The sequence below is a fragment of the Meriones unguiculatus genome, chromosome 5 (assembly GCF_030254825.1).
Source record: "Meriones unguiculatus strain TT.TT164.6M chromosome 5, Bangor_MerUng_6.1, whole genome shotgun sequence".
NCBI classification, from domain to species: domain Eukaryota; kingdom Metazoa; phylum Chordata; class Mammalia; order Rodentia; family Muridae; genus Meriones; species Meriones unguiculatus.
In genome coordinates, this window is record NC_083353.1 from 50,525,963 (window position 1) to 50,537,442 (window position 11,480).

The 11,480-nt window shown below is 42.0% G+C and overlaps 1 protein-coding gene across 2 annotated transcripts; it reads left to right on the top strand.

Annotated features, from left to right (window-relative positions):
• Positions 1-4,431: 4,431 nt before the first annotated feature.
• Positions 4,432-10,280, top strand: LOC132654230 (vomeronasal type-1 receptor 44-like). Of its 2 annotated transcripts, none has more exons than XM_060383738.1 (2): positions 4,432-4,654; positions 8,296-10,280. In XM_060383738.1, the coding sequence occupies exon 2, from the start codon at positions 9,323-9,325 to the stop codon at positions 10,250-10,252; it is 930 nt and encodes a 309-aa protein (XP_060239721.1). In that variant the 5' UTR covers positions 4,432-4,654; positions 8,296-9,322; the 3' UTR covers positions 10,253-10,280. The 2 variants fall into 2 exon arrangements, with proteins under 2 accessions (XP_060239721.1, XP_060239722.1); XM_060383739.1 differs by lacking the exon at positions 4,432-4,654 and adding an exon at positions 7,600-7,654.
• Positions 10,281-11,480: the final 1,200 nt, after the last annotated feature.

Sequence of the window (11,480 nt, forward strand, 5' to 3'; positions counted from 1 at the left end):
AGGAATACCGAATGGCAAAGAAGCACTTAAAGAAATGCTCAACTCACTAGCCATTAGGGAAATGCAAATCAAAACAACCCTGAGATTTCACCTTACACCCATGAGAATGGCCAAGATCAAAATTCAAGTGACAACACATGCTGGAGAGGTTGTGGAGAAAGAGGAACCCTTCTCCACTGCTGGTGGTAATGTAAACTTGTACAACCACTCTGGAAATCAATCTGGCGTTTTCTCAGACAACTAGGAATAGTGCTTCCCCAAGATCCAGCCATACCACTCCTAGGCATATATCCAAAAGAGGCTCAAGCACACAAAAAGGAAATTTGCTCAACCATGTTTGTAGCAGCTTTATTTGTAATAGCCAGAAGCTGGAAACAACCCAGATACCCCTCAACTGAAGAATGGATGCAGAAATTGTGGTACATCTACACAATGGAATATTACTCAGCAATGAAAAATAAGGAAATCATGAAATTTGCAGGTAAATGGTGGGATCTGGAAAGGATCATCCTGAGTGAGTTGTCCCAGAAGCAAAAAGACACACATGGTATATACTCACTCATATAGACATACAACATAGGACAAACCCACTAAAACCTGAGCATCTAAAGAAACTAAGCAAGAGAGAGGACCCTAACTAAAATGTCAAATCCCCATCCGGAAAGGCAAAGAGGATCAGAAGAAGAAGAAAACAGGAAACAACCTAGGAACCTACCACAGAGGGCCTCTGAAAGCCTCTGCCCTACAGACTATGAAAGCAGATGCTAAGCCTGATGGGCAACTGTTGGGCAGAGTGAATGGAATTTTATGTAAGAACTGGGAAATAGTAAGAGCTGGAGAGGACAGGGTCTCCACAAGGAGAGCAACAGAACAAGAAAATTTGAACACGGGGAACTTCCCAGAGACTCATACTCCAACCAAGGAGTATTCATAGAGATAACCCAGAACCCCTGCACAGATATAGCCCAGGGCAGTTCAGAGTCCAATTGGGTTACATAGTAATGTGAAGAGGGACAGCCTCTGACATGAACTGACTGGCCTGCTCTTTAGTCACCTCCTCCTGAGGGGGAGCAGCCTTACCAGGCCATAGTAGAGGACAATGCAGCCACTTTTGATGTGAACTGATGGACTAAGTTCAGAAAGGAGAGGAGAACCTCCCCTATCAGTGGACTTTGGGAGTGGCATGCATGCAGAGGGAGGAGGGAGGGTGGGATTGGGAGGGGAGGGAGGGGCTTATGGGGATGCAGAATGAATAAAGTGTAATTGATGAAAAATTTTTAAAAAAGGGAAAAAATAATTTAAGAACCTTAAATGACTTTCAAAAGTGGAGCAAAACATGGAGTTAGTCAATTTACATGGAGCACGTCTCGCCCCTGGGGGCAATAGTCTCCTGAACCTACTCAGACCTCAGACACCACCACTGCTAGTTCTAGAACTGATGCAAGATGTTCCAACGAGGGGGTTAAGGCTTCTCATATTTCCTATAAGCCCACACCTGTTTGTTTATATCCCCCATTTTTATTCATTATTAGCCAGATAGAGCCAAGTAATTGTGGTAATGATACTTGCTTTTTTGCCCACTGCTGCAATGCTAGTAAATTTACTAGCTGGTTACTCACATGCCTCCCTGGGGGCCTGTGCCCATTGATGCCCCTCACGCTATGACTCTCTTCAGACAGAAAAGGGATCTTGGAATTACAGCTGCCATTGTTACTGCCATCTCATTGGCGGCTGTTGGAGCTACCACCGCGGCATTAGCCATGAGTCATACTGGGCAGACTGCTCAGACCCTGAATAACCTTTTAGCCAATGTAGCTCATGCCTTAGATGTACAAAAAGGAATTAATGCTCAACTAAAAGGAGGTTTGATGGTGTTCAATCAGAGGATTGACCTCGTGCAGAAGCAAATTGATACCCTATGGAAAATCGCTCAACTTGGCTGTCAATGAAAGTATGCTGGACTTTGAGTCACTATCATACAACATGAGAATTTTCCCTGTGCTGCAAATCTGTCTAAACAATTCTCTAGCTATATTTTAGGTAATTGGACTGGAGAATTCGATACTACGATGGAGCAGCTGAGAGTGGCCATTGTCACGGTAAATTCTACCAGAGTGGACGCAGGACTAGCCACAGGATCATCATCATGGATTGCTGCAGCCATGAATCATCTGAAGGAATGGGCGGGCATGGGAGCGTTAGCAGGCCTTCTGGTGTTGGTCACCTTGGTTTGCCTGTGGTATATATGCAAGATTAGAGTCTCACAACAGTGTAATGCAGCCATGACCATTCAGGCCTTTACAGCCATTGAAGCAGGACAGTCTCCCCAAGCATGGTTGGCTACCATAAAAATCTAAAATGTTATGCTCAGGAAATAGAAAAAGGGTAGATTATTGAATCTACTCTACTTAAGGTTTTGTTTTTTTTTTTTTTTTTTTTTTTTTTTTTTTTTTTTTTTTTTATTCCAAAATAAGGTTAATTTTAACTCTGGTATAGGATATAGTTTGTGACAAAGGAAGCCTCAACAGATACAAGAAGATTGAAATAATCCCTTGTATCCTGTCTGATCACCATGGAATAAAGCTGGACCTCAACAACAACAGAAATAACAAAAAGCCTACATACACACGGAAACTGAACAACTTGCTACTAAATGACAGCTGGGTCAGGGAAGAAATAAAGAAAGAAATTAAAGTCTTCCTAGAACTCAATGAAAATGAAGACACAACATACCCAAACTTGTAGGACATAATGAAAGCAGTGCTAAGAGGAAAGTTCATAGCACTAAGTGCCTTCAAGAAGAAATTTGAGACAGCTCATTCAAGCAACTTAATGGCCCACTTAAAAACCCTAGAAGAAGAAGAAGCAGACACACCAAAAAGAAGTAGACAGCTGGAAATAATCAAACTCAGGGCTGAAATCAATCAATTAGAAGGAAATAAAACAATTCAAGGAATCAATGAAACGAAGAGCTGGTTCTTTGAGAAAATCAACAAGATAAACAAACCCTTAGCCAAGCTAACTAAAAGGCAGCGAGACACCATCCAAATAAACAAAATCAGAAATGAAAAGGGGGACATAACTACAGACGATGAGGAAATCCAAACAATCATTAAGACTTACTTCAAAAGTCTATATGCCACAAAATTTGAAAATCTAAATGAAATGGACAATTTTCTTGATCAATTTGACTTACCAAAGCTGAATCAGGACCAGGTAAATCAATTAAATAGTCCTATATCCCCCAAGGAAATAGAAGTGGTCATCAAAACTCTCCCATCCAAAAAAAGGCCAGGACCAGATGGCTTCATCGCAGAATTCTACCAGATCTTCAAAGAAGAGCTAACTCCAATTCTTTTCAAACTATTCCACAAAATAGAAACAGAAGGAACGTTACCAAACTCATTTTATGAAGCCACAGTCACCTTGGTACCTAAACCTCACAAAGACTCAACAAATAAAGAGAATGTCAGGCCAATCTCCCTATTGAACATTGATGCAAAAGTACTCAACAAAATACTTGCAAATTGAATACAAGAACACATCAAAGATATTATCCACCATGACCAAGTAGGCTTCATCCCAGGTATGCAGGGGTGGTTCAATATACGGAAATCCATCAATGTGATCCACCATATTAACAAACTGAAAGAAAAAAACCACATGATAATCTCCCTAGATGCTGAAAAAGCATTTGACAAAATCCAACATCCATTCATGTTTAAAGTATTAGAGAGATCAGGGATACAGGGCACATATCTAAACATAGTAAAATTAATATACAGGAAGCCTATAGCCAACATCAAACTGAATGGAGAGAAACTTAAACAATCCCACAGGAACCAGGGACAAGACACGGCTGCCCACTCTCTCCATATCTCTCCAACATAGTGCTGGAAGTCCTTGCTAGAGCAATAAGACAGTTGAAGGAGATCAAGGGGATACAAATTGGAAAGGAAATCAGAGAGTGGACAGGAAAAAATAGTAGGATTTTAAGTTAACCCAAACCTCAGCCACTTTCATCTACCAGTTGCTGCCTCACCAAAGGCCAAGCTGTGTGTCTGTCCCTCGACAATTCCATATTATTTCTCTTTACATTTGCTTGTAAATGCCAGACAGTTCAAATCCTGAAGCTGAGCATCTGAAAATTGAGGCACACAAAACCAATATTACATGGAAACCATATTCTCTGTGTGAGTACTGACCCAGGGAAAGGCTGCCTGTTAACACTTTAGGGAGAACCTCAGAGCCATGGGAAGTCATGGGAGGACCAGCAGTTTCTCACCTCAGAGCAGACACAGCGAAAATTATGAAATGGTTTGGGACTGATTAGATCAGAGGTTCAAAGTGAGCGAAGCTAGAGTTGCCTGTGTGGTGCAAACTTTCTGATCCCTCCCGCAGGTATTGCAAGATAACTCAGATAAAGTCCGTGTTCAGCCCTCTCCAGATGGCTCTTATCTGGGCACAGGGAGTAAGATCAACAGGCAGACAGGACACCCCACTGGGACGCCAGGTCTTCATGCTCCCCAGCGGGAACTTGTCACCTTCTACAGACACAGAAATAACAAACTTCTGATATGTATTAAAGACACCTTCACCTTAGCTGTGCAGGAACTCCTCAGGAGCAGAGTCCTCCCCTGCCACATCCATCTGGGTAAGTGCTCTGCACCCAAGTGCAGAATCAGAAGGTGGTTAGGTCTCAGGCACACAATGAGAGGAGGAGAACTGGGCTACAGAAGGTTTTCAGCATCTGTGGAAATGCTGAACTCTCACAGCCTCTCAGCACAGGAGACTGTGTTCTGCACTGGTAATCAGCATGGTTTTTCCTTAGGATATTAATTTTCTGTAAATCCTAAAAATCATCAATTTTTCATGTTTCCAAAATACCAATACATTTTGGTTTGCACTCATGTTGTTCTAAAGTAAATGACTTTCTTTGTTAGCAATTCAGTCATACAATCAATTTCCTGATTTATTCTTTCTTGCAGCTCTCCTCATGTTATCCAGGAAAGCTTAAACCCACAGCTTAATGTAATGTCCACACAGAGATCACTTCCTGCCTTTCTCCTCCCTGGCTGCAGTGCACCCACAGGGCCACAAGCACCCAGCATGCAATGGCCTCTGCAGAGAAGGTTTCTTTCCCCTTTCCACTCTCTATTTCCCTCCAGGTCACAAGCTCAGGCTATTGCTGTGCTGAACACTGGTAACTTGTTTGAGGCCTCTTTGTGATGTCATGGATCTCAGGCTGTCCATGATTCTGGTAACTAAGGGATGATACAGTGTCTACTCCATGCAGAACAGTGGGCTCTAACTTTGTAGCCCTGAGCAGCTGAAGCCTTCATAGTTGCTTTAACAGGGAATGTTCAGGATTCTTGTGGATATTTCTCGTTCCAGGTGTATTTTGTTCTCCTGTTCTACCCTCTAAGGCTTTCCTTCCTTGTCCTCAATATGGCCTCTTCACAGGGAACCTATTTCACAAATCCTGGTCTTTTTTTCTGTGTAGAGAACACCAATTCTCTCTGCAGGAAACCTGATAGACCAGGCTATAAAAGGTAATTTATGGCACAGTGCAATTGAATCCCAAGGACACAGGTGGCTGTGGCAGCCTGAACTGTTGTGCAAAAGGCTTTCTCTTACATAATTTTTCTGATGGCAGGAAGTGGCTGTCATGTTCTCTGATCTCCTGTGATGGAATAGTAGGCATTCATGTGAGCACTACCATCTGGGAAGACAGGAGTATTTCTACGAAGGTTTTTTAGTCACCACAATGCTTTGTATACGAATGATGCATTAGCCCAGAATTTCCTACAGACCTTCACATAGGCACAGTTGAGGGGGCTACAAAGACAGGAGCTGGCAGGTGGCTCAAGGCTGTTGTTTGTCTCACTCCAGACAAGCTGGTGCTCACAGTTCATGACATGGTTTCACTCTCCTCAGGTTTTCTGCAGAGACGAAGCAACTGTGAACTTTCTCCTCCACACTAACATGGTTCTGCAGTGACTTCAAAGCATTGATCTCCTGAAGCCATGATGCCATGAATATGGCTGAAGATTCCTGGCTCCTGAGATGTCCTGGCTTCCCTAAGTGGTTTACATTTTGTAGGGCTGTAGTTACTGAAGTAATCCTAAATATAGCACAGCTTCCATCCATCCTCCATTCATCTACAGAGGTTGACAACCCTCTCCCTGCGTTGTCAATATCATGTCTTTGTAAAAATCAATTCCTCACCCTCTCTTCTCCCTCTACTTTTCGCTCTTCCTCTTTCTCTTCTCCCCTCTCTCTCATGTATGTGTGTATGTATTTAGGTGTTTTTGTATTCACTTGAACAAAAAGATCTGCGTTATAAAAATGATAGGAGAGAAACATGTATTAGGATTATTTCGTTAGTATCTGCTAGTGAATGCATATATTTCAAGTTTCTTAAACTCTTAAAACTTTACCAATGTATACTTTACCAATGTATACTCCATGAAATGTGTTTACCAAACCCATGGCTACCATTATGGGTGCACACAGGTCACAAGCTGACATTCAGGTTGAGCGCCAGTGTGCACAGCTGCTCTTTGTCCTGAAGGCTTCATTACTGTTTATTTTTCTGGGGTCATCACAGCACAGACTCAAACATATTGGCTGTGTGCCTTAAACTGTTATTCTATGTCACCTGAAGATGGAACTGAATTTCCCCCCTCCTCTTCCTTTACTTTCCTGGTCCTTCCTTCTCCATCACCTGTGTCTTCTCTTCATTGAGACTGAGGTCAAGGAAGAGCACTTGCATTATGAGGAACTCCACAGGTTCACAGAAATTAAAATCTGAAGAGCTTAATCATGACTCTCTGGGCCTGGTGGCCACTAATCTTTTGAAGAACTAGCTTTTTGTGTTGCTATTATAGAATTTTTATGTGAGGAAACTCAAATTATTAATTGTTTTTATCAAGTATTTATTTTCAGCTCTGAATTATTCATTCTTTTCAAGTGTTTATGAATTTTAAAATTTTCCCTATTCCCTCATTTTATAAATACTTCTTTGAATTTTTAAGCTTATAATATAATGACGTAATATGGCCTTTCCCATTCCGCCCTCAAAACCCATCCAAATATCCTTCCCATGCTGTCCTCCATCCTCATGGCTGTTTTTCCTCTAATTTTCATTACACACATATATAGTCTCAGATGCATAACTGCGACCTGCTCAGTCTGTATAATGTGACGTGTTTGCCTGTTTTCAGGCCTGATAATTTGGTTTTGGACTACCAGTTTGTGTGCTCTTCCCTGGAGAGGACTGTTGCTCCTGCTCTTAGCATTCCTCAGTCTCCTGTAGTTCTTTGAGAAGGGCTGAGCAGTGGTTTTCCTGTACCTTGGCATGTCTAAGTGTTGTTGTCTTTGTTTAGCTCCTGTTCAGGCAGTCATGTGCGTAAGGTTATTGCTGTAGCTCCTTAACTCTACCGGGAGACACAATCTCACAGTGAATTCCCTAATCCCCTGCTTTCAATCTCTCCATGCCATCTTCAGAAGCAATGTTCTCTGAGCCTTGCTTGCAGGAGGTCTTTGGTAGATGGGTCCACCGAGACTGGGATCCACAACTCTACATCTTGATCAGTTGTGGTTTTCTGTACTGATCTCAGTCTGCTGCAAAGAGAAGTTTTCTTGTTGAGAGGTGAGGGTTACACTCATCTGTGGATATAAGAACAAATACTTAGATCATTGAAAACATTTTTGCTTCTTGTCAGTATACTGTATTATAGTGCAATATGATCTGAAAAGCTATAAAGTTATTTCATCTCACACCCTTGATTGTCAGTTGATAATTTGTTAATGTTTATCTGGGAAACTTTTTACAATATTATATACTTTGAGTGTATTTAATCGTCATTAAAGGAAATGATGAGCTCTACATAAAATGCCCACTGAATTTCCTACATCCCAGAGGTCTGACAAAGTCCCCTACACCTTGAAGGCAATGGAGACTTAAGACTCCTGTGGAGCCTATCCCTCAAGACTGGGTGGACACTTTTCATTTACTTATGACCTTAGAATGAGATGGCCCTAAGTCTATTGTAATTGTAGTTTTGTTTACTACCCTGATTTTGCCTGTCAAAAGAGGGGGAAAAAAAGGAGTATGCTCACCCTGAACTCAGACCATACTGGATCTCATGGCTGGAGATTAAATTCATAGGTTGGAGGCAGAGTCACTTAGAAGAGTTCAGAGAAACACCAGGATTTCAAACTCTCTTGAAAGGGAACTTGGCTCCATCATTCTAGCCTTTTGGTCATTTTTGTCTTTTCTGTTTCATGCAGGGAAGGAGATGATCAGTCATTCACAGAGCTGCATTCTGTCTCCCAGGCCACTGCATGAGAAAACCAGCAGCTGACATGTATAGAGATCACTCTGTGTCGGACAGTTCCATGCTTGGTGTGTAGGTAGAATCCTCACACCTAGGGGCTTCTTGACTGTACATATGCTCCAGAGTTGCTGACTGGAGCTCATCTTCTGAGTGCTTATGGTCACACTTCGAAGAAATGGCAGAGAGTCATTAGGATTCAACTCAGAGTCCAAACTGGTAATTATTTGTTCTGGAGATTTATTAAGAACATTTGGCTGGGAAGCGGTGGTGCATGCTTTGAATCCCAGCACTCAGGAGGCAAAGGCAGGTGGATCTCCGAGTACTAGGACATCTTTGTTTACAGAGTGAGTTCCAGGACAGCGAGGACTATATAGAGAAACCCTGACTTGAAAAACTGAGAGAGAGAGAGAGAGAGAGAGAGAGAGAGAGAGAGAGAGAGAGAATAAGAGGAAGAGAAGGAGGCAGAGGTAAGGGGGACAAAGGGGAGAGAAAAGAAGAGAAAGAGACAAAGAAAATGAATGAATAATGAATGAATGAAAAAGAAGGTGAATGAATACTTGGCCAGCAGGGAAGAGGGCACTGAGATAAACGATCCTGTGCACGTGTGTCTGACAATCAAGTGAGATGCAGCTATTACCCCTTAATAAACCAAACATGTGGACCAGGAGAGGAAATTTTTTTATAACTTCTGGAAATGTTTAATGTACCAGAAAGTTTGTATTCTGAGACAGCCCCACTATGGTTCGAAGAGTTCAGTTTTGCTTGAGAAGCATCAGGACAGTGGGGACAGTGGGGACTATGGGGATGGTCTCAAGGGGGTGTGAGCTGGAGCTGAGTTCCAATTAGACAAGTTATAATTGGGATGAATTGACATCTTGTTGCCAGCTCAGGGTTGGTGGTTAATGCTTCATTACCAGTATTTATAATGAAGAGTTTTCTCTTTTCTCCTCAGACTTTTGATATTTGCAAATACACACACAATGAATAAGGCCAGCATACTCCACACTAACACAAATATTAAAATCACCTTGTTCTCTGAAATGAGTGTTGGGATCTCAGCCAACAGCATCCTTTTTCTCTTCCATCTCTGCATGCTCATTGGTGCACACAGGCCTAAGCCTATTTATTTCGTCATTGGTTTCTTGTCCCTGACCCAACTACTGATGCTGTTAACTATGGGACTCATAGCTGCAGACATGTTTATGTCTCAGGGGAGGTGGGACCCCACCACATGCAAATCCCTTTTCTATCTACACAGGTTCTTGAGGGGCCTCTCCCTTTGTGCTGCCTGTCTGCTGAATGTCCTCTGGACCATCATCCTCAGCCCTAGAAGCTGCTGTTTAAACAAGTTTAAACATAAATCTCCCCATCACATCTCGTGTGCCCTTTTTCTTTGCGTTCTCTACATGTCTTTTAGCAGTTACCTCTTGGTATCAAATAGCGCCGTCTCCAATTCGACCTCAGATAATTTTATGTATGTTACTCAGTCTTGCTCACTTCTACCCCTGAGTTACTCGAGACAAAGCACATTTTCCACACTGTTTGTCTTCAGGGAAGCCTTTCTTATCAGTCTCATGGCCCTCTCCAGTGGGTACATGGTGGCTCTCTTGTGCAGGCACATGAAGCAGGCCTGGCATCTTCACAGCACCAGCCTTTCTCCAAAAGCATCTCCAGAGCAAAGGGCCACCTGGACCATCCTGCTGCTCATGAGCTTCTTTGTGTTTCTCTGCATTTTGGAGACTGTTATCTTGCAAACAAGAATGAAGTTCAAAGATGGCTTACTATTCTACTTTATTCATATTCTTGTGTCCCATAGCTATGCCACAGTCAGTCCTCTTGTGTTTATTTGCACTGAAAAGCATATAATTAAAATTTTTAGGTCAGTGTGGGACAGGAAAGTAAATATGTGATTATTCAGGAATGGGTATGATCCCTTAATGCAATCCAATATGTTGTCATCAGAGCTATGATCATGACATAATAGGAACATTCCAAGGTTTAAACTGATATGTGAAAACATCCTTTTCCCATTACATCTGTTTACTCTGTTTGTGGATGGCAAGTATGTAAAAGAAGATTAAAAAGCATTTCTACTCAGATATCACATGAGGTTTATCTTTCTCAATTTGTTTTCCACAGAGATCTGTGAGATGTCTTTCATCTGACCTGCATTAGCACATTACTTTTTATTATTTATTTATTTATTGAGGATTTTGAGGCAGGGTTTCTCTGTGTGGCCCTGGCTCTTCTGGGCTTTCTTTGTAGATCAGGCTGACCTCAAACTCACAGAGATCCACCTGCCTCTGCCTCCCTGAGTGCTGGGAACAAAGGTGTGTGTCACCATGCATAGTTTATTTCTAATTTTTTGAACAATGATTTAAGTTTTAACTGTGTGTGTGTGTGTGTGTGTGTGTGTGTGTGTGTGTGCACTTGAGTGCAGATGCTCTTGGAGCCCAGATGTGTCAATTACTGTTAGAGCTAGACTTATAGGCAGTTGTGGGCCAGCCAAGTGTGAGTGTTGGTAATTGAACTTGAGTCTTCTAGAAAACAGTTCACTTATGTGCTGAGCCAACTCTCTGGCACAACCATTACTTTAAATATGTGGCAACTATGACATTTTCAATAAATGAATGCCTTGATTGTTTATATTTGAAAAAATACACAAGGAAACATCGTTTTGAGAATAAATTATCACAGAATGCAGAACACACACACAAATACACAGAGCTAAAATGATATGCAGAGAACCATAATGTCATTTGCATAATCGTGCTCCTATGGCCAAATTTAAAATAGTCAAAGGTAGGAGCAGCCACTGTCTAGTCTAGGGGTATCAGGATGTGGGATCAGGTCATGGCCTCCCTGTGCCATGGAGTGCTAGTGAGAACATGAAGAACACCTCGAATGTCTGCCATGCCAGTCAGACACACTGCACAAACTTGATGAGTTACTTATGAAAGATGAAGCTTAGGGGTGTCAAAGGAATAGAGACCATAAACAAAGTGCTTTATCTGTGCTCAAAATATCATAGCCAAATGTAAATAGTAAACTATTCACAGATAGTTACTCAGCTGTGCTATTGATATACTCCAGGGAACTGAGGGCTTGCAGCATGCCTGCTTATTGGAAAAGAAGAAA

Coding starts and splice junctions, on each gene's coding strand:
- LOC132654230 (XM_060383738.1), top strand. CDS start 9,323: ATGAATAAGGCCAGCATACTCCACACTAACACAAATATTAAAATCACC.